General features: G+C 41.2%; 1 protein-coding gene across 3 annotated transcripts in view; it reads left to right on the top strand.

Moving 5' to 3' along the window:
* The window catches only part of gyg1b (glycogenin 1b), a 47,970-nt gene that overhangs the window by 17,737 nt on the left and 5,892 nt on the right, over positions 1–24,341 (top strand). For all 3 annotated transcript variants that reach the window (XM_034168725.1, XM_034168731.1, XM_034168735.1), the window contains one exon: positions 16,905–17,031. In XM_034168725.1, the coding sequence (XP_034024616.1) occupies positions 16,905–17,031 (127 nt within the window). The remainder of the gene's footprint in view (positions 1–16,904; positions 17,032–24,341) is intronic.

Here is a 24,341-nt window from a genome sequence, read left to right on the forward strand (position 1 = left end):
TCAGATATTTGGTTTGATGAATGCCTGAAAACATGTTCTTGATGAATGGGGCCACTTTGACTAGCAAGTCCTCAAAGAGTGGACTGCACAGTAAGGGTGATTCTTAGACTACGGGCACTTATTATGTCCTTTGATCATATTGTATGAAAAACAGAAAAAAGGGGAAATTTCACACTTTTATAGTTATCTTTACAATGAAAGTGTGTTACGAAATTTGTTCTAGTAGTCTGTGATGACTTTTTCACCTTTTTTCAGCATCATTGTATGCAGATATTGCCATTTTGTGCTTGTCCCACACCCAGACTTTTGATCTTCAATGATAAAAATGAATGGTAAAGAAACGTTTTTTCTAATGTTTTAAAATATCTCTGAATAAAATATCAGTAAAATAATGAAAACATAATTGGGGTATTCAATGTCATACAACTGTTGTGATTTTTTTTAAACAAAATGTAGTTGTCCCACACTATTGCCGTAATTTCCACCACAACACTGTAATGTCCCTTTAAACAGTTTGTATGAAAGATTGTTTGGGTAGTTTCTATGGAGATAAACAGTGACATCAGAGCAGATGTATATAGTGCCAAATCACAACAAACAGTTGCCCCAAGGTGCTTTATATTGTAAGGCAATGGTGTGGTGGAAATTACATTTACAAGGCCAATAGTGCCCGTAGTTAAAGAATCACCCGTAAATGGACTGCATGTCTATAGTGCCTTTTCATTTGAACTAGACACTCAAAGCGCTTCACAGCAATGCCTCACATTGACCCATTCATGGACACACTAATGTCAGCATGTTGCCCTGTTAGGCGCTCAACTGCACACCAGGAGCAACTCGGAGATTTAAGGATTTTGCCCAAAGACCCTTAGTGATGTTCCAGTCTGACATGGATTTTAACCCACAATCCTCTGGTCTAAAGCCCACTGCTTTAACCTTTAGATGAACTCCACTTGGACCCTACTGGTGTATGGGTATGTCCTCAAGTTCATGTATGACTGTGTCCAAAACACCCCAAGTCTGCATCAGCTAAGGATGTGACCTTAAATTGTTGCCCTGCTATTGGGACCTCCTCCTTTGTGGACTATGGTCAGGGCAAACATCGTAATGTGCAAACAGCTCTGCTTCGATACACTAATTTACGGTTGTAACACTGTGACGGTGGCTGGCGTTAACTTCAGTGAATCAACAGGAACTGGAAGCATTGCCTCTTTGTTTGATGTGATAAGTAAAGTATGGACTTGTTCTGGTCAACTCTTTTACAGACTAGAATCAAAAGGCACTTATTGAGACCAAACACAGCAGAACTCTGAGCTCCATACGTAACACGCTGCAGCATTATTACCTTAACTTTACACGTTTGAGACTCAAGACCGTGCATTCGCTTGATCAAAACAGGACGACATAACTGCTACTCAACAGATTGGCTGTTAAGAAAACAGACTGCACACAGATCCACATCTGTCATACTGTTTTCACCAGGGAGGTATGCACTGTCATATGTGCTGCTCTAGTTTACAGCTTCACTCGGAATGTTTCACACCTTTTTAGCTGAATACATCACGAGAAAGGTATGGTTTGATTTGTGCCATGGATCGTTTTTTTTTTTTTTTTATAACTACAAAAATGAAAGCTTGTTTAATTTTCCTCCTAAGGCCTTTACTAAGTCCAGAGCCTAGACACAAGGCTCTCTTGTCACGGACCATCCAGTTCCACAGAGTTATGTTCAGGGGTGGGGTGGGGTGCAAGTTAAATTTGTGAGGCTCTGTTTTGTAAAGGCCCCTGGTGACATGCAACATCTCTTCTCGAATGCTGCACTGTAAGTGAGTGTAAACACACTGTACGAGTTCCAAATTCATGGAAAAGCTCAAATCATATCAGTGATCCACAGGTTTATATAGTTTGCTTTCCAAAAAAAAAATGTTAAAGCATATTTAAAAAAAAAAAAAATCATACAGAAATAATATAGCTGGAAAGCTAACACTTCAGTTCACTGTTGCTACCTTTTTGTTTTAAAGAAACATTCCAGAGGTATCAAGTCAACATTCTGCTATGACACAGCCTTTATTCATGGGAGTGTTTTTTCACAGTATCCCTTTAAACACTGTGAAATGTGAAATGACTTCTGACAAGCACCACGTAAACTTGAAAAGATTAATCTTTTCACAGAGTACATGCAGATTTGACAAACAGGTTGGACACGTTGAGAAATCAGTGTTGGACAGAGACACTTAAGGTTCAAGGTTTCTTTATTGTCCCCATGGGGCAATTTGTCTGCAGCAGTAATTACAACTCAATAGCATTTGGAATCAGGGACTTTCTAAACCTGTTAGTTCTACACCGAGGGACAACATAACGGCGGCCAGATGGCAGCAGTGAAAACTTATGCCAAAGAGGATGAGAAGGGTCAGCTATAATGGCCTTAGCTTTTTTAAAACATCTGACCTTAAATATTTCATTAAGATCGTTAAGTGAACCTCTGGTGATTTTACAGCACACCTTCATAATGTCCATAAGACGATTTCGCTGCTTGATGGACAAACAATCAAACCAACAAATATAAGAAAAGGTTAAAATAGAGTCGATAAAACATGAATAAAATATTTTCATAAAAGAAGTGCCCACATGAAAGTTCCGAAGCTTCCGTAAAAAATACATGCGCTGGTTGGCTTTTTTACAGGCTGCATCCACTTGGGGCTCAAAGCACAGTTTATCATCAATGATGGTCCCCAAGTATTTGTACTCCTGGACCCGCTCTACACACTGGTCATTTATGAGAGCTGGAGGGAGAACAGAAAGTGACCTGCCAAAATTAATAACCATTTCTTTGGTTTTGGTCACATTGATATCTAAAAAGGATGTGTTGCACCAGTCAATAAAATCTGATAAAATTGGACCATGCTCGAGGTCTTCCTGATTTAAAAGTGACACAATGGCAGAATCGTCAGCAAATTTAACAATGTGACGATTAATGTATTTACTCTGACAGTCATTGGTGTATAAAACAAATAAGAGGAGAAAGAACACATCCCTGTGGTGCTCCGGTGGAGGAAAAAAGAACATCTGACAGCTGCCCATTCACCCTAATGCGCTGGGACCGCCCAGTTAAAAAGTCCAGAAGCCAGCTAACAATGCTCAGTTCAAAATCAAAAAGGTTCATTAGTTTATCTGCCAACACATGAGGCTGAATGCAGTTAAATGCAGAGGAAAAATCTACAAAAAGTAAACGAACCAAAGATTTTGCTCCCTCCAAGTGCTTAAGAACCAAATGTAAAAGTACCCCAGTGGCATCATCAACACCTCTACCCGGTCTATAAGCAAACTGCAGAGGGTCCAGTTTGCCTTGTACCAGATCCATTAGTGATGTCTTGACCAATTTCTCGAAGGTTTTCATCACTAATGAGGTAAGTGCCACAGGTCAGAAATCATTCAATTCCTTTGGGGATTTATTTTTTGGAATGGGAATGATAATTGATTCCTTCCACAGACGAGGTACACAATGTAACTGTAGAGACAACTGGAAGATACACTCAACAAAAATATAAATGCAACACTTTTGGTTTTGCTCCCATTTTGTACGAGATGAACTCAAAGATCTAAAACTTTTTCCACATACACAATATCACCATTTCCCTCAAATATTGTTCACAAACCAGTCTAAATCTGTGATAGTGAGCACTTCTCCTTTGCTGAGATAATCCATCCCACCTCACAGGTGTGCCATACCAAGATGCTGATTAGACACCATGATTAGTGCACAGGTGTGCCTTAGACTGTCCACAATAAAAGGCCACTCTGAAAGGTGCAGTTTTGTTTTATTGGGGGGGGGGGGGGGGGATACCAGTCAGTATCTGGTGTGACCACCATTTGCCTCATGCAGTGCAACACATCTCCTTCGCATAGAGTTGATCAGGTTGTCATTTGTGGCCTGTGGAATGTTGGTCCACTCCTCTTCAATGGCTGTGCAAAGTTGCTGGATATTGGCAGGAACTGGTACACGCTGTCGTATACGCTGGTCCAGAGCATCCAAAACATGCTCAATGGGTGACAAGTCCGGTGAGTATGCCGGCCATGCAAGAACTGGGACATTTTCAGCTTCCAAGAATTGTGTACAGATCCTTGTAACATGGGGCCGTGCATTATCCTGCTGCAACATGAGGTGATGTTCTTGGATGTATGGCACAACAATGGGCCTCAGGATCTCGTCACGGTATGTCTGTGCATTCAAAATGCCATCAATAAAATGCACCTGTGTTTTTCGTCCATAACAGACGCCTGCCCATACCATAACCCCACCGCCACCATGGGCCACTCGATCCACAACATTGACATCAGAAAACCGCTCACCCACACAATGCCACACACGCTGTCTGCCATCTGCCCTGAAGAGAGTGAACCGGGATTCATCCGTGAAGAGAACACCTCTCCAACGTGCCAAACGCCAGCGAATGTGAGCATTTGCCCACTCAAGTCGGTTACGACGACGAACTGGTGTCAGGTCGAGACCCCAGTGAGGACGACGAGCATGCAGATGAGCTTCCCTGAGACAGTTTCTGACAGTTTGTGCAGAAATTCTTTGGTTATGCAAACCGATTGTTTCAGCAGCTGTCTGAGTGGCTGGTCTCAGACGATCTTGGAGGTGAACATGCTGGATGTGGAGGTCCTGGGCTGGTGTGGTTACACGTGGTCTGCGGTTGTGAGGCTGGTTGAATGTACTGCCAAATTCTCTGAAATGCCTTTGGAGATGGCTTATGGTAGAGAAATGAACATTCAATACAGGAGCAACAGCTCTGGTTGACATTCCTGCTGTCAGCATGCCAATTGCATGCTCCCTCAAATCTTGCGACATCTGTGGCATTGTGCTGTGTGATAAAACTGCACCTTTCAGAGTGGCCTTTTATTGTGGGCAGTCTAAGGCACACCTGTGCACTAATCATGGTGTCTAATCAGCATCTTGATATTGCACACCTGTGAGGTGGGATGGATTATCTCAGCAAAGGAGAAGTGCTCACTATAACAGATTTAGACTGGTTTGTGAACAATATTTGAGGGAAATGGTGATATTGTGTATGTGGAAAAAGTTTTAGATCTTTGAGTTCATCTCATACAAAATGGGAGCAAAACCAAAAGTGTTGCGTTTATATTTTTGTTGAGTGTATAAGTGAAAATCTCTGCCAGTTGCTCAGCACAGTTCTTTAAAAGCCTACCTCCAATGCCATCTGAGCCAGGACTTTTCCGCTCATTAATTGAACAGAAGGCTTTCCTCACAGCCTCTGTATCAATTATTACAGTGGGAGGACCGAGAGTAACATCTTTAAAGACAGAAACCTCCTTACTAAAATCATGAACATCAAATCTGTTATAAAACACATTAAGGTCATTGGAGAGGTCCAGATCAGTTTTCTCATTAAATGAGACAGTGTCCTTTATAGATGACATTCCCATCATATTTTTCACACCTTCCCATGCAGGTCGGGCATTTCCAGCACTCAGTAATGTTTCAACCTTATTTTTATAAGAGAACCTTGCAAGTTTAAGCTCTTTTTTAACTTGCTTCCTTAACTCATTGTACTGCTGAGTGTCTCCTTGGTTATAAGTAATGTTCCTCTGATTAATAGAGGCCTTGACAGATTTAGAAACCCATGGTTTATTATTAGCAAACACTGAGATGGATTTCTTAGGTATAAGCATGTCTTGACAAAACGAAATATAACTTGATAATATTTCAGTTAATTCATTTAAATCCGTGCAAGTAGTTATAAACACATCCCAGTCAGTGCATGCAAAGCATTCCTGCAGCACCAGCATCGAGTCTTCCGACCAGGCCGGAACCAATTTTCGCTCCTGCTTGTTCCCCCTCAGGACAGTTTTGTATGTCGGAACAAGGTAAACAGTGTTGTGATCAGACGAGCCGATGGGAGCCCTCGAAAGCGATTTGTACGCTCCTTTCACGTTTCCAAAACAAAGATCAAGACATTTGGAATGTCGAGTCGGGCAAGTAACATATAGAAAAAGTGTCCAAGTGCTTTCCCCGGTTTACAGTGGTTAAAATCCCCCATTAAAAGAATAGGAGCATCTGGTGCAAGCCCCTGGGTTCACCACACAGACTTTATTAGCGTCTGTGTGGCTATATGTGCATTTGCTTTGGGGTGTATATAAACCACAGATACAAAAATCTCAGGGAATTCCCTTGGCAGATAAAAGGGACGTAATGATACGGTTAGCAGTTCTATGTCTGATGTGCATAAGGACTCTCGAATGATTGCGGTTTTGCACCAGTGTTTATTAATGTACAAACATAGCCCCCCACCAAGTGACTTGCCGGTCACAGTGGGGAAAGGTGTTCCAAAGCCCTCAATGTCCAAGTCTGCCTGGGAATCATGCTTTTTGAGCCACGTCTCTGTAAAAGCAAGGATGCAAGCGTCCTTATACTCTCTTAGAAATCGCACATTGGCTTGTAATTCATCCACTTTATTACGAAGTGACTGTACATTCGCCAACATTATAGACGGAAGAGAAATCTGCCGATGACCAAGTCTTTTCAGTCTTTATCGTACACCACCTCGTCGCCCTCTTTTCCTCCGTAACCCTGAGTGCCTCGCCGTCCAGCTGGAAGTGGAAGCATGCGGGCGGAGGATCTCCTGGGGGAAGGACACATTCGGATCCACAGAACCGAGTTTGGTATTACTGTGGAGAAGAAGGAATTGCCTCGAATACTGCTGTGGCTCCCAATTCACCGAGAGACGGGTCGACAGGTGACATAGCAGTGTCCATAAGAGGAAAAGGCCCACTACTCGGTAAGCCATTGTCCAGGTAAAATGAGACAGATTCAGAATGTCCCAGGGTTCTCAAAAGTTCACAGAAAATCTACAAAACACTCAAACAAAACTCAGCCTCTCACACTACTGCTACGTGTCGCCAAAGCCAGCGCCATCTTGGAAAGATACTACTACTACGTGTCTACTTACACAGTAGACACGTCTGTCTCCAGTTCAACAACTGCATTTTAGCAGAATGGATCTGCATATTGATCCTGGAGGCTGTGTTCTGACTGACACATTAAAGCATGTATGTACAATAATTTAACCTCAAGTGGTGCTTTGTTAAAAATAGGATTTCATATTAAATACTGTGTGTGCACATTTTAGCATAACGATGGAGTGGTTACAACTGATCCAAATTTATCAAACAGTTGCACACCAGTCTTGTGCAAATCAGTAAGTATCAGCTGTTGATAAATCCCACATGCTTGTGCACATTCATTTGTATTCAGAAACGCCCTTAGTTAACCATATTTGGTAACAGAATGTCTCGTTGCTTGAGTTCCTCACTGGAAAAACAGAACCACAGCGTGTTTTATTACATGCACAACTGTGCAATTTATCTTGTGCAGTAAATTTTTACCATATCGATACATTCTTACACTTATACTCACTTATATTCTATTTTTCACGTAATCTGTCTTCAGCAAACATCGCAATATACTTTACTATACCACTGTACACATACTATGCTATACTTCAATCATGATCTCGCATGTTTCTTAATTTAGACATCACAATCACATATGTACACAATTATAACAAGATTATGAAGTTTTAACAACTTCACCATAGCAACCAGCATATTTATCATTTGTCTCAGAATCCTTTGCGCTCCTGTGATGTCACTGCACTGCTATTTATATTGAGATAAAGGCTCTCCTAATGAAATTTTAGCAGTAGTAATGTCGTGGGCCCACTTTAAATATAAAATTGCAACAGGGAAACTGTTTTCATTATGCTTTGTAGTAGGGGGTGGAGATCAAGTGCTTGTTGCTGAGGTCAAAAGCTGCTGTTTTGTTCACGTCTCTTATGTACGTTTTGTGAAAAATGAAGCTGCACGTCTGTTTCTAATGTGACATAATTACTGTGTACATTATTTTGAGGAAATGAACATATGTGGATAAGGCTACATGTTGGGACAGCAGCATTGCTTTCTAAATACAGTTTCCCTGTTCTACCACTAGGTGCTGTGTGGTTACGCTTGATCAGACTTCCATCCATCCATCTTCTACCACTGAGTCCAATCAAGGGTCGCGGGGGGGAGCCTATCCCAGCAGTCATAGGGCGTGAGGTGGGGTACACCCAGGACAGGACGCCAGTCTGTCGCAGGGCCACAAACAGACAAACAAACACAGACACACCCACACACACACCTAAGGACAATTTTGTTAAAGATTCCAATCCACCTAACCCGCATGTCTTTGGATGTGGGAGGAAACCGGAGCACCTGGAGGAACCCCATGCAAACACAGGGAGAACATGCAAACTCCACACAGAAAGGCCCCGGGAATTGAACCCATGACCTACTCGCTGTGAGGCAACAGTGCTAACCACTAAGCCACCGTTTATGTGTTTGAATTTACACATATTTAAGTATAAGTTGGTAAATTCACACCTTGTGTAGAAATGTTTGTACGCACAGATCTGTGCTTAAACAGTGATTGTGAATGGTCGATAAATGAAGGCCCCTGCATTGTTGCCCATCAGTGCCCAGTTCCTTTGTGTGTGGTGTTTGCGGGTTCTCCCTCCTGCCTACATGGGTTTCATCCCATCATCAAAGACACTAACATTAGCTCTTTCTCCATGTCGATTTCTAGCATGTGTGGAAGGAAGGGCATTTAGGTGTAGCAGCTGAAAGAATGACTGGAGGTTTAAGGGTTTTTTTTTTAATTGTGCTAACTTTTTTATTATTGTTTGCCAGGTGCAGCAATACAAAGGTAGTTGCTGACAGTCAATAATAAAATGGATGGAGGGTGACTGGTTTTAATACAAGTCATTTCCTTATTGATGTATTTATTTTTTGTATAGTTTCTTTTACCTTGTTTTTATGAACAGCACATTTTTATTTTATTTATTTTTGTATTATCCTTTGGCTTGGTATGACATGTTTTTAGACTTTTTACCTATTGATTTTTTAACTCTTCTTGCTTTTTATTTCATCTTGGGGCCATCCTTGTTGTTGTCTTGTTCTGTGCTTCTCTGTGTGTTTACAAAACAAGATGACTCACTCACTGTAAACCAAATTTACCCATGGGTATAATAATAAATTGAATCTTGAATCTTAAATCTTAAAATGAGCAAGAATCCACCACATGTGGGTGATTCTTAGACTATGGGCACTTATTATGTCCTTTGATCATATTGTATGAAAAACAGAAAAAAGGGGAAATTTCACACTTCTATAGTTATCTTTACAATGAAAGTGTGTTAACAAATTTGTTCTAGTAGTCTATGATGACTTTTTCACCTTTTTTCAGCATCATTATATGCAGATATTGCCATTTTGTGCTTGTCCCACACCCAGACTTTTGATCTTCCATGATAAAAATGAATGGTAAAGAAACATTTTTTCTAATGTTTTAAAATATCTCTGAATAAAATATCAGTAAAATAATCAAAACATAATTGGGGTATTCAATGTCATACAACTGTTGTGATTTTTTTAAACAAAATGTAGTTGTCCCACACTATTGCCGTAATTTCCACCACAACACTGTAATGTCCCTTTAAACAGTTTGTATGAAAGATTGTTTGGGTAGTTTCTATGGAGATAAACAGTGACATCAGAGCACATGTATATAGTGCCAAATCACAACAAACAGTTGCCCCAAGGTGCTTTATATTGTAAGGCAATGGTGTGGTGGAAATTACATTTACAAGGCCAATAGTGCCCATAGTTAAAGAATCACCCATGTACTGAAAAGGTGAAATCAGACCAGAAAGGTTTCTGCATAACTAATTCAAATGAAATCCATGCAGAGTCAAACCCAAGTTCAGTGGAGGATCTTTAACATAAGTCACCAAATCAGTCTGAATCATTTTGTCATCTGCAGACATGTCACTATATCAAGTGTGAAGCAAACGTATGGTAAATTAAATTTGCATTCAGGTAACTGCTTGCTATTGTAAATGCATTGATAGTTACTATTAATAAACAATATAATTATTCTATTCTTTATCTCCAAGATATCTTACATTGTTTTTCATATCAACAGCACAAAAGTGAAACATTTTGTATTATTTCAGTCTTGTAGCTCGATAAACTGTCATTGTGAAAACCCTTAAACTGCCCACTTTCAACTCTGTACTACTGTCACAATTAATCACTCAAAGAAAACAAAGACAAAGAAAACACAGTTGTGAAATAAACAAAAATACACAGGATCTCGGACGTGGCGGCCCTGATTATATTTGGCAGTGAATATTTTGAACATTAAATATCAATAGAGGTTTGAAACAAAGAAGAGATCCCACCATGGAGGGCTGTCTGGAAGAACCAATTAAGCCTGTTTAATAGCAGCCAGGCCTTTGAAGAGCCGAATCATCTGGCTGCCCAGTGTTGTGTTGGCACATATTTAGTGCATCTGCTCTTAGCAGTAGCTACCAAAGACAAAATACAGCACTGGCTTCATTTTCAGAGCAACCTCTTTTTCAGTGAAAAGTCATGCATTCGGCTTTTATTAATATATTTAGTGATCACAGCATTTGTAGGCCTGATTGCACCTTCATGAATAACTGTATTCATGTGCAGTGGGGCAGCAGTTGGATTCACTCTGACCTTCAGCATTTCTCTTCCGCTCTTCCATGAAGAACATGTGATGCACACGTGCAAACGGATGTGTCCGTGCGGCTCACCGACTATATTAAAAAATAGTTGAGGAAAGATGCAAAGAGTGATTTGTTTCAGTGAGGCCAGAGGCTTTATCTCTGCATCTGTGGCCTTAGTGTTGTCTGCTGCCAAGACAAACTGGCAGTGAGGTGTGCATTCTTGCTGTTCATCCCCTCAAAATGAAGGCCAGTGGATTCCAGACAAACAGCACTTCGGTGTGTCACTTTAAACTTCACGGCTGCACAGTTAAAGTGTGTGACAGTGACTTTAAAAGCCACCATCTCATCTCATGCCAGACAGAGTCAGTCCAGTGACATGTTGTAAGGTAAATATATTTTGTTATTCAAGACTGGATGGAACTGGCTGAGTAGTTTCAAATTTTGAAAAAAAAAAATCCCTAGGGGGGAAACTTTTTTTTCCTAAAAAGGCTCCATTCATATTGTGTTGAATGCTTAAAGTGTGTCTGCTGACCTAGTTGGCATTGACCGTACTGTATCTGTGCACCTCAGTTTCTCCTCCCACTCACTTTCTCACCATTATAAACAGGCGGGCCACCACCTCAGCTACTCATCCAAAAGAGGGAGAAGTGGCTCCCCAGTCCTCCATTCAGGGTTGACGAATCACAAAACGCCTAGGGCTCCATATTCCATCCATTCCAAAGCGGTGCCCAAGGATGTGCAAGCTCTATTGGTAGGGTTTCACATGTAGATGCAAGGCAGAATAATTTTGGTGCTGCAGGGGACGTATCTCTATGGATTCATGCTTTCATATTCTTCCCCTCTTTCAAGAAAAACAGCCACACCTTAGGCACATGGTGCATGCACAGTTGTCAGTGAACTGTCTTCACACATAGCAGTGGATGCAACAAGTGGTAACCAAACTGTCACAGCAGTCACTACACTTCAGGGATGTTCCTGGGGGAAAATGGCAATGGGTCAAAGGTCCACTCATCAGTAAAAACAGTAGGCCTTTTCTATTAATGTATCGGTCAATAATATGTGCACACGGCCAGTCTTGATGCCTTTTGTAAACAAATTATTACAATATGTATGTATGTCATTGTTTAAACATTTTCTTTTTTCAGGTGCACACATGCTGTGCAGTTACAAGTTGAATAAGAAAAAAAAAATGTTTGTCATATTGAATTATCGTAATATATTGGGTGTACAAGAATTAAAAATCTTTCCTCACACACAGAATGTTTATTGTGATTGACATTTTGTGTATGACTTTGGGATGGGATGAAAACATTTAAAATAGTGCAGTGTTTTCAGCTTGTGGCATTGTATAGAGATGATCAATTATTATTCACCTTTCCTAGATAATATTGCAGCATGCACTAATTGCAAAAATGATGGACAAAATGCTATTTTTACTTTTCCCATTGCTCACTGAGATTTTGATTCATTCTTTTGTGTCATCCAGAACTGATTGTTATAATGTTTTGTTTCAGGCCAGAAAAGATATAAAAGATTGTAAGTCTTCAGTGTTCATGGCGCTTCACTTTTTCCACAATTTTATGTTGCAGCCTTACTCCAAAATGGAGTAAATTCATTTTTTTCCCCCTCAAAATTCTACTCACAACACCCCATAATGACAACATGAAAAAAGCTTTTTTTTTTTTTGCAAAATTATTAAAAATATAAAAAACTACGAAATCACATATACGTAAGTATTCACACCCTTCACTCAATATTTTGTTGATGCACCTTTGGCAGCAGTTACAGGCTCAAGTCTTCTTGAATATGATGCCTGGGGCACCTATCTTTGGGCATTTTTATCCATTCCTCTTTGCAGCACCTCTCAAGCTCCATCAGGTTGGATGGGGAGCATCGGTGCACAGCCATTTTCAAATATCTCCAGAGATGTTCAATCGGATTCAGGTTTGGGCTCTGGCTGGGTCACTCAAGGACATTCAGAGTTGCCCTGAAGCCACTCCTTTGATATCTTGGCTGTGTGCTTAGGGTCATTGTCCTGCTGAAAGATGAACCGCTGCCCCAGTCTGAGGTCAAGAGTGCTCTGGAGCAGGTTTTCATCCAGGATGTCTCTGTACATTGCTGCGTTCATCTTTCCCTCAATCCTGACTAGTCTCCCAGTTCCTGCCACTGAAAAACATCCCCACAGCATGATGCTGCAGCCACCATGCTTCAGTGTAGGGATGGTATTGGCTAGGTGATGAGGAGTGCCTTGTTTCCTCCAAACAAAGAGTTCAATTTTTGTCTCATCAGACCAGAGAATTTTGTTTCTCATGGTCTGAGAGTCCTTCAGTTGCCTTTTGGTAAAACTCCATGCAGGCTGCCATGTGCCTTTTACTCAGGAGTGGCTTCTGTCTGGCCACTCTACCATACAGGCCTGATTGGTGGATTGCTGTAGAGATGGTTGTCCTTCTGGAAGGTTCTTCTCTCTCCACAAAAAAAATGCTGGATCCCTGACAAAGTGGCCATCGGGTTCTTCGTCACCGTCCTGACTAAGGTCCTTCTCCTCCAATCACTCAGTTTAGACATAGGGAGAGTCCTGGCGGATCTGAATGTCTTCCATTTGCGGATGATGGAGGCCAATGTGCTCATTGGGATATTCAAAGCAGCAGAAATGTTTCTGTACCCTTTCCCAGATTTGTGACTCAAGACAATCCTGTCTTGGAGGTCGACAGACAATTCCTTTGACTTTATGCTTGGTTTGTGCTCTGACATGCACTGTCAACTGTGGGACCTTATATGTAGACAGGTGTGTGCCTTTCCAAATCATGTCCAGTTAACTGAATTTACCCCAGGTGGACTCCAATTAAGCTGTAGAAACATCTCAAGGATGATCAGTGCTAACAGGATGCCCCTGAGCTCAATTTTGAACTTCATGGCAAAGGCTCTGAAAACTTATGAACATGTGATTTCTTAGTTGTTTAGTTTTTTAAATAAATTTGCAATAATCTCAAACTTTTTTCATGTTGTCATTATGGGGTCATGTGTGTAGAATTTTTAGGGAAAAAAATGAAATTCACCCATTTTAGACTATAACAACATAACAAAATGTGTAAAAAGTGAAGCGCCGTGAATACTTTCCAGATGCACTGTAAGGTGGCGAACAGATGATGGGCCGGCCTACTGTGTGTCCCTATGATTAGCAAGAAAACAGGTGGTCTAATTAGGCAGTCGAGTTTTATTGAGGCTTTTATAAAGCACACTTTGGACTTTTCTGTTCTCTGATGCCTAATGATTGTGGGTAATTTTTCATCTTGTATAATTTTGTTTTTCATGCAGTTGCTATATTTGATTACTGTGCTTTAAATATTTGGCTTCTTATTTTTTTGTTTTATTTTTTCATGCATCTTACATTGTGAAGCACCTTGTATGTATGGTGCAACACTACACAAATTACTATTGTAAGTGAACAGTGGAGCAGTCAAATGAACATTTTGATCTATTTGTTGACTGTGATACCAGCAGCCCGCTGACAGGTATTTCTGAACAGACTCAGCGTTTGGTATTCAGAGTATTAGACGGCAGCAGGAGACAGTCAGTCCCTGTCAGTTATCAGTTAAATAAATCCTCACTGCTGTCCCGGGATTACTCGCTAGAACTCCCCTTCCTATATATACCCATCTGCTGTGTTGTATCATCTACCTCTGATGTTTTTACAAGGACTGGAACATGAGGCATTAAAAGGAATGGATATGTGTCTTAAACATTGTGTTCCTTTAACCTTTTCCACTGCCACTACAATAACTGCAACCTTGTTGTGTTGTTTCTGTCGTCAATAAACAAGCAAGATAAACCCACCATTCATGTTCATAACAAATGGGATCGGTGAATTTAAAATAAGCACAATTGTAAAATCAAAAAGCTCCTTGGGTGTGTGAAATCCTTTCTGTGGTAGCTTATTTCACCTTCCCTGTCAAATGTAGAACAGAACAAGTCGCAATTGAAGTAGTTGTCACAGGCGTGCTTGTTATTTGACTGCACACATCGTTTCTTTTGATGAAGCAACTCGTGATAAGCCAAACCTGTCAAAGCATTTCTTTAAGGTGCGAAGGATTTCACACCTTCATATGGTGGTCACCAGATAGTTTGGTTCAATGGAGTGGTAATACTGGCCTCCAGTTATATCACTTGCCTTTGACTGAATTCTTGACCCGTAGTTTTTTCTAGCCTTTGAGTAAACTCTAATATTGTATTTGTTTTTTGTGCAGTCTGCAGCCACCGCCAATTCCACTGGCCTTGCCTGGTTACCTTGCACATGCAATGTCTCTGTCTCCTGGTGTCCATCATTTGCAGTATCACTATTTGGTTGTCCAGCATCATTGGAATAAAAGTTTTTCCTTAAAGAACATGTTGCACATTATTTAACGTCCCAGTTAGCAACACAACATCAAGTATTCATGATTGTAAGTCTATCCATGCACATGTGATAATAATTTATGGTCACTGATGTATTTTATTGTTAATTATTCCTCTTGCTCCGGGAGTTAGCATTTCCGTAAAACGTCTTACTCGGCATTTTTTGACCTGTGAGGTACATTTTAAGAAAAGCACAAACATCCCAATAGCTGACAGACAGCGTGAAATGAATGCTGCTACGTCCCATAATGAAGCTTCATTCGAAACTGATGGCTTGGATTTGCATACTGTGTACAGAGAGGAGATGACATGCTTCACCCCAAAACACTTAATTTTTTCAGAGTATGTCAGATTTTGGAACCTAACGTGTAGTGATGCTGCTGTTTGTGTTGCAGGGTCTCCACAACATTGTTTCTACAGGCTGCCTGAACATGCAGATGTATTTCTTACAATGGAAAAAGCCAGAATATGTTATTTTCAGGACATAATGGACTTTCTATCGAACGTGCCAGAATCGTGACAGAACTTTGTGACGAGCTCACAGTGGAGCTACCCTGGTACATTATTTTCCGGCTGGCGATCACGCACAATCTGTGTGTGAGGACTTATAATGGACCTGGACGTTGTCCAAGTTTTAGGTAATTAATACTTTAATAATACAAAAGATAGACAAGTTATCTGCGGCGTGTATCATCAATGTACATTAGTTTGTTTTATTGTCCCTGAGGGAAATTCTCTTCCACAGCACTACTTTGCACTCCAGCCCCTTGTGCTCAGATATTGCAAATGGAAATGGGGGGGGGGGGGGGGGGGGGGTATGAGCTGACCATGCTTCAAGTTCACGTCCGCTTTACATGCCAGACTGTACATGAGATCAACAACAAAGAACCCTGGAGCACAATACTTTTGATTATGATGGTGCAGATGTGTGTCCATCAAATGCAGAGCTGCGCCAGTAAAGTTGTTGGTTGAATCCATTGAAACAATCCTCTATGATCACTGCAACATGTTCAAGTTGTCAGCAAGGTGGGCCCAGAATACGGGTTCACCACCTCCAAAACAGGGTCATAAAATTGGCAGGTAAGATAATGGTGACTCTTTTCTAATGCCCCTGGAATTGTATTGGTGGGCTTTCTTGGGTGAGAGTGAACAATCAATGGAGATTATTCCGCAGCCTTTATTGAGGGAAAACTGAACAGTTATCATCCAGGAGAAGTGAGGCACAATGACAAAATGTATGCATCCTTGTATGCTCCTGTTTTCAGGGGGTTTTCAATGGATTCTTTCAGGGAGTGTCTAGAAGCACTAGGAAAGTTGTGTGGAATTTCTACACGCACAGTTATAGAACTGGGAGACTTGTAAGAAGTTTAACATGAAATCCTATCTAAATAGAATTGTACAAGGCAGACTTAAAATAGATTTTACACATTATTACCCCTTTAAATACTGGTTTCCATGATCTACTTATAAATTGTTGTGGGTGATCCACTTCATGCCAACATGCCCATTATTTCAAGGTTGTGAAATCGCTAGGACATGTAGCACAAATGTTCAACTACATGACCCCAGGCTGTGTAACTAAACCTCAACACCACCACAGTTTCCACCTCTAGCTCATGTGACATCTCTTCTGTACTGCTACTGTGACTGTTTCACAAACAAGAGGACATCATGACCACCACATCAGTCACTTGTGAAAGCGGACAGCTGGATTGTGAAATCAGCTGTAGGATGTTTTGTTCAGTGTGTTTACGTCAGTGTTTTTACAACCTAACACTAAACTTCGATTTAAAGGTTTTGTCAAGTGTACAGACTTTAGATTAAGTACCCTCCTCTGCTGTTATACTGTCAATGATGTGTTGGGGAATAACCTTCAATTTACTGAGTAAGAAGATGCATGAATTTTGTCCTTTCTTGCAGGGGGAGATCAGGGTGTTTTAAACAGCTTCTTCAGTGACTGGGCAACAGCTGACATATCAAAGCACCTCCCCTTCATATATAATCTCAGCAGCATCGCCATCTACACTTACTTTCCAGCATTCAAGCAGTAAGTGTTTGCCCCTGAAACACACTCAGTTTAACCACTTCATTTTCCAACAACTTATGCACGGTGGTTTGGTTTTACTAGAGGACGGAGCATGTCAAGATGACTGGGATTACTCAAACCCGAGGTGTAAGCAGATAGACAGTCACATGAATGTGTCGTCACACTGTGACATGATATCAGATTACAGAACAGACGGCCAGTAAGACTGCAGCGGCTCTGCCGGAGCTTCCCAGCAGCCCTCCGCTGTGGGTTGTATAACCACCCTGAAATCCTGATGGCTGACACCAAGTCCACAAATAGACAAGCTTATTTAAAATGCCTTTATATTCCACATCAGCATCGCACGTTAACCCCCCCCCCCCCGGCTGTCTGCAGACGTCTCATACAAAGCCTTCATCAACCAGCTCCTACTTTTCTTATTTTTTGGCAAACAAATCATACACCAAGACAGGGATGATAAACAGTTATTTTACTTGATGGCAATTGCCAGCAAATATAGAGTTTGAAGATCTGGCACACACAACTAAACAGGCACAAGCTTATGCTTTAAGTTTGTGCATGTGGAGCTTGTCTCTGGAGGGACTGCCAAAGATCTCAGCTGAAACTGTTTTCAACATACAGTAATGTGGTTATGGCACGAGTTGTCCTTGGTGCCAGTGTCCATTTGAGTAAAGAAAAATTATCTCAAAATATTCATTCACCAAATGTGTATCACAGAAAATAGCAACAAATAGACCACTTGATTTTGCTTTCTAAATTGAGTACTGTACCCTGCAGCCATGTTAAGAATTGACAGTGAAAATGTTGTCAGTGTGGTTTAGTAACGTGGGAAAGCCTGGAAGTTCAGTGACTGTAAATCATTTTAGCACTTGCCTGCAGTATTGTATCGTTAATGTGGAGCTATGATATCATTCTGAAGACACCCCGCACCTCACTTCCCAAGACACATTTTGGAGAAAGTCTTTTCAAGACAAAATTTCTAAAAAAAAAAAAAAAAAAAAACTTTATTTGAAAATAATGCTAATAAAAGGACATTTTATGGGCAAGCCCTCATTTCCCTTTTTTTTCTAACCACACACTGATATACAGTGCACCCAGAAAGTGTTACACTTTTTCCACATTTATGTTATAGCCTTATTCCAAAATGGATGACCCTCAAAATTCTAAACACAGTACCTCATAATGACAATGTGAAAGTCTTTTTGAGATGTTTGCAAATTTATTAAAAATAAAAAAAAACTAAGAAATCACATGTACAGAAGTCAATAATTCAATCAACATTTATTCATAGCCCTTTACAGCAGCCAGACAGTGTCCAATGTGCTTTACAGTGAAATCAAAGATCACAAATTCACAAAAATAAAACATACAGTAGCATTAAATCAGCAAACAAAACAAAACAAAAACAAACAAAAAAAAGCATCACAGCACCACTAAGTATTAAAAGCCAGTTTAAATACATAAGTCTTGAGCTTTAATTTAAAAAGCACTGGGTCAGAACGAGTGCATAAATCAGGAGGCAACTTGTTTCACAGCCTGGGGCCAGCTACCACAAAAGCACTATCACCCCAGTTTGTATTTTGACCTAAGAACATCTAAGTAAAGCTCGCCAGATGCCCGTAATGTCCGACTGTAAGTGCAGAGAGTTAAAAATTCAGAGAGGTAGGAAGGTGCAAGGCCATTAATAGCTTTAAAAACAAGCATTAAAATCTTAAAATCAATTCTAAAATGAACTGGAAGCCAGTGGAGTGAGTAAAGTACAAGTATAATATGCTCATATCTGGAAGTGTTTGTTAAAAGATGAGCAGCAGCGTTTTTGCACAAGGTGGAGGTGAGCAAGAGAAGACTGGTTCACACCAGCATATAGTGCATTACAGTAATCATGTCTGGAGCTGATAACAGCATGAATGGCCACCTCAAGATCACGTCTACTAAGAAAGGGCTTTACTTTAGCCAGAAGATGTAGCGAGAAAAAACTTACTTTGACAACAGAGTTTTTCTGTTGATCAAACCTCAAACAGCTGTCAGATGTCACTTCCCATATTCTTGACAGCCATGGTTTTAAATAATTAGCCATAACCCCAAAGTTTGACAGCAAGCATTCGGTATATCAGAATATCCAAACAAATTGGTCTCTGTTTTACCATCATTCAGGCAAAGTAAATTTTGGGACAACCACTGCTTTACATAATGAATACAATTAAATAATGATGACAAAGCATCACTTCCATTAGTCATCATAGAAAGATAGATTTGCAGATCATCTGCATAACAATGAAAGGACAGGTTGTGCTTGGCTATAATTGACCCCAAGGGCAACATGTACACTGAAAATAGAATAGGGCCAAGAATAGAACCCTGTCAAACTCCACAACAAAGAGGAACAAATGATGAGAAGAGGTCACTAGTTATAATGGAAAAACTCCTCTCAGCAAATACGATGTAAACCACTAATGCAGTACCATGAGTGCCAACAAGGTGTCTTAACCGGGAAACAACTGAGTGATCCACAGTGTCAAAGGCTGCTGTGAGATCCAACAGAACCAGCACAGCGGGATTTCCTGCATCCACAGACAGTGATATCATTATGTACTTTTAAAAGTGCAGACTCCATGCTGTGTTGTGATCTAAATCCAAATTGGAATTTTTCAAGGATGTGATTGTCTTCTAAAAATGACTGTAACTGTATATAAACAACCTTTTCTAAAATCTTAGACAGAAATGGCAGATGAGACACAGGTCTAAAATTAGATAAATCTGAGGAGTCCAGGTGAGGTTTTTTAACAAGGGGTCAAACCACAGCATGTTTAAAACCAGTTGGAAGAGACCCTGAACTAAGATCAGAGTTGATAAAAGTTAGGAGACCCGTCCCAACAACATTAAAAAAAACCTCTTTAGCACCTTAGCTGGAACAATATCTAAAGAACAACTTGTAGCTTTTGTGTGTTTCACTACCTCATTAAGAGCTGAAAGAGAGATGGACTGAAACTGCTTGAGCACAGCAGAATGTGCACAAGTAACAGACAGTTCAGCTTTCAATTTCATTTTATTTCATTTATATAGCACAAAGTTGCCTCAAGGCACTTCACACAAGTAAAGTCTAACCTTACCAACCCCCAGAGCAAGCACACAGATGACAGTGCTAAGGAAAAACTCCCTCTGAGGAAGAAACCTCAAGCAGATGAGACTCAAAGGGGTGACCCTGTGCTTGGGCCATGCTACCGACACAAATGACAAAACAATTCACAAAACAAATATCCAGGAAATGTTGCCGGTGCACAGGACAGGAGGGTTTCAGAAACAGACACCACACCCATCTCTGGATGGAGCTGCACCTCAGACAGAGAGGAAAAAAACAGAATCAGACATCAGAAAGACAACAAAGACAGTGTAATTTGTCAGCATTAAGCACCAAGAAGAACAAAAGAAATACTAAAGTTGAGGCCACGGCCTGCTCCGTTTGCTAATAAAATGAATTAAAAGAGTAAAAAGCATAGTAACATACTATGGCAGTATGATAGCCATATGAAAGGGAAAATATCCATCCATCCATTTTCTTCCGCTTTATCTGGAGTAAGGGCAGCAGCTCAGGCAAAGCCGCCCAGACCTCCAGCACATGTGGACTGGTTGGGCGAACTCCCACGAACCCTCGAGCACCCGATAGAGGGTGGAGAGCTGGTCCAGTGTGTTGCGACCAGGATGAAAATCACACTGCTCCCCCAAATCCAAGGTTCGACTATCGTTCGAATTCTCCTCTCCAGTACTCTGGAATAGACCTTAGCAGGGAGGCTGAGGAGTGTGATCCCCCCTATAGTTGGAACACCTGTAGTTTGTCCTTTTTCTACCTTCTTTCCACCTGTCTGCAGTGTTGCCTGAGGGCACAGGTTATGGCATGTAACCTTAATGAATTTGCAGCTAAAAGGGGCAATAAAGTCCAGAATCACAAAGCATGTGCAGTGGAAAGAAGAGAGGATGTTTTCTGGGAGTAATAGAGAAAGCAGTCCATTCATGGCATAAAACTGACAGTCCATGAAGGCAGCAGCAAATTCCCCCACTGTCGAGGAAGTGAGAGGCGGGAGCGAGTGGCCTACCAGCAGATGGAGAAGCAGTAAATTCAAAAATAACAGGGAAGTGATCTGAAATAGCAGTGTCTGATATGTCGTGAAGGCAAACTGAGCCCATGAGAAATAACGAGGTCCAAAGTGTGCAAGTGTTGGTCCGTCCACTGATTGCGTTAGTCCAAAAGAGTTCAAAATGCTTTTAAATCATCAGCCAGCTGATTAGACGGACATCAAACCTGAATATTAAAATCACCGCAGACTAAGAGTTTGCTGTATTTTGGTAAAATCCTTATTAAATTTTGGTGGGCAATAAACAACAGCACAGAGCACAGGACAGGCAAACTCCACCACAAACAGCTGGAGTTCAGACGTGGAGTGATTATTTGGAGATAATAACCGGCATTTAAAGTTCTCCTTGAAGACAGCTGCCAGACCAGTGGCCTCATCCTGATGCTCGCGGGGAGCTGAGGAAGAAACAACAGGGGAGCTCAGAAAAGGTGCTATTTTCACCTGGTTTCAGCCAGGTCTCCATTAACAGATATAAAGTCCAGAGCACAGGTGAAGAAAAAGTTATCCAGGATGATCTCCTGCAAACAGCCCCGTCTGCAGATCCTCACAGGCCGGCGATGAGAAAGTGGAAACCGGAGCCACCTACAGCTAAATGCCAGGGAACGCCACACATCATAGCAGCCATACAGTGTGAAGAATCTGGCCAATAAATGTCCAGGAGTGTGAAAAGCATAAAGCCAGGTACGCTCTTCCCGCGTCTTCTGTGGCGATGACTCCGAGGTAACACGCAGAGCAGCCGAGGTGAGCAGGTAAAGATACCAAGAAAGGCAGTAGCGGCGTCTTTGACTGTCTGCCACAGCTAAGGATAGCAGCCAGGTTTTCCACAGAAACACGAACGTTGATGATATATACCAGGAGCGAAGACACATTCTGTACAAAAAGTAACAGAATAAAAAAAAAAACAATAACAAACTCTGAGTGCAAACAGCAAGCCACATACAACAGCTGTCATGCTACTCCTTCAAAACAATTCACAGCCTTTTGACATGAAGCTCTAAATTGAGCTCAGGTGCATCCTGTTTCCACTGATCATCCTTGAGATGTTTCCACAGCTTAATTGGAGTACACCTGGGGTAAATTCAGTTGGTTCGACATGATTTGGAAAGGCATACACCTGTCTACATATAAGGTCCCACAGTTGACAGTGCATGTCAGAGCACAAACCAAGCATGAAGTCAAAGGAACTGCCTGTAGACCTCCGAGACAGGATTGTCTTGAGGCACAAATCTAGGAAGGGTACAGAAACATTTATGCTGCTTTGAAGGTCTCAGTGAGCACAGTGGTCTCAATCATCATAAATGGAAGAAGTTTGGATCCACCAGGACTCTTCCTAGAGCTGGCAAACTGTCAAAACTGAGCGATCAGGGAGAAGGACCTTAGGAAGGTGACCAAGAACCCAATGGTCACTCTGTCAGAGCTCCAGCATTCCCCTGTGGAGAGAGAAGAACCTTCCAGAAGGACAACCATCTCTGTAGCAGTCCACCAATCAGACTTGTATGGTAGAGTGGCCAGATGGAAGCCACTCTTTAATAAAAAGTACATGGCAGCCCACCTGGAGTTTGCCAAAAGTTACCTGAATGACTCTCAGCCCATGAAAAAGAAAATTCTCTGGTTTGATGAGACAAAGATTCAACTCTTTAGCGTGAATGCCATGCGTCATGTTTGGAGGAAACCAGGCACCATCCCTACAGTGAAGCATGGTGGTGGCAGCATCATGCTGTGGGGATGTTTTTCAGCGGCAGGAACTGGGAGACGAGTCAGGATTGAGGGAAAAGATCAATCAATCAATTTTATTTATATAGCGCCAAATCACAACAAACAGTTGCCCCAAGGCGCCTTATATTGTAAGGCAAGGCCATACAATAATTGCGTAAAAACCCCAACGGTCAAAACGACCCCCTGTGAGCAAGCACTTGGCGACAGTGGGAAGGAAAAACTCCCTTTTAACAGGAAGAAACCTCCAGCAGAACCAGGCTCAGGGAGGGGCAGTCTTCTGCTGGGACTGGTTGGGGCTGAGGGAGAGAACCAGGAAAAAGACATGCTGTGGAGGGGAGCAGAGATCAATCACTAATGATTAAATGCAGAGTGGTGCATACAGAGCAAAAAGAGAAAGAAACACTCAGTACATCATGGGAACCCCCCAGCAGTCTAAGTCTATAGCAGCATAACTAAGGGATGGTTCAGGGTCACCTGATCCAGCCCTAACTATAAGCTTGAGCAAAAAGGAAAGTTTTAAGCCTAATCTTAAAAGTAGAGAGGGTGTCTGTCTCCCTGATCTGAATTGGGAGCTGGTTCCACAGGAGAGGAGCTTGAAAGCTGAAGGCTCTGCCTCCCATTCTACTCTTACAAACCCTAGGAACTACAAGTAAGCCTGCAGTCTGAGAGCGAAGTGCTCTATTGGGGTGATATGGTACTATGAGGTCCCTAAGAAAAGATGGGACCTGATTATTCAAAACCTTAGAAGTAAGAAGAAGAATTTTAAATTCTATTCTAGAATTAACAGGAAGCCAATGAAGAGAGGCCAATATGGGTGAGATATGCTCTCTCCTTCTAGTCCTCGTTAGTACTCTAGCTGCAGCATTTTGAATTAACTGAAGGCTTTTCAGGGAACTTTTAGGACAACCTGATAATAATGAATTACAATAGTCCAGCCTAGAGGAAATAAATGCATGAATTAGTTTTTCAGCATCACTCTGAGACAAGACCTTTCTAATTTTAGAGATATTGTGTAAATGCAAAAAAGCAGTCCTACATATTTGTTTAATATGTGCTTTGAATGACATATCCTGATCAAAAATGACCCCAAGATTTCTCACAGTATTACTAGAGGTCAGGGTAATGCCATCCAGAGTAAGGATCTGGTTAGACACCATGTTTCTAAGATTTGTGGGGCCAAGTACAATAACTTCAGTTTTATCTGAGTTTAAAAGCAGGAAATTAGAGGTCATCCATGTCTTTATGTCTGTAAGACAATCCTGCAGTTTAGCTAATTGGTGTGTGTCCTCTGGCTTCATGGATAGATAAAGCTGGGTATCATCTGCGTAACAATGAAAATTTAAGCAATGCCGTCTAATAATACTGCCTAAGGGAAGCATGTATAAAGTGAATAAAATTGGTCCTAGCACAGAACCTTGTGGAACTCCATAATTAACCTTAGTCTGTGAAGAAGATTCCCCATTT

Source organism: Thalassophryne amazonica, chromosome 1 (genome assembly GCF_902500255.1).
Source record: "Thalassophryne amazonica chromosome 1, fThaAma1.1, whole genome shotgun sequence".
NCBI classification, from domain to species: Eukaryota; Metazoa; Chordata; class Actinopteri; order Batrachoidiformes; family Batrachoididae; genus Thalassophryne; species Thalassophryne amazonica.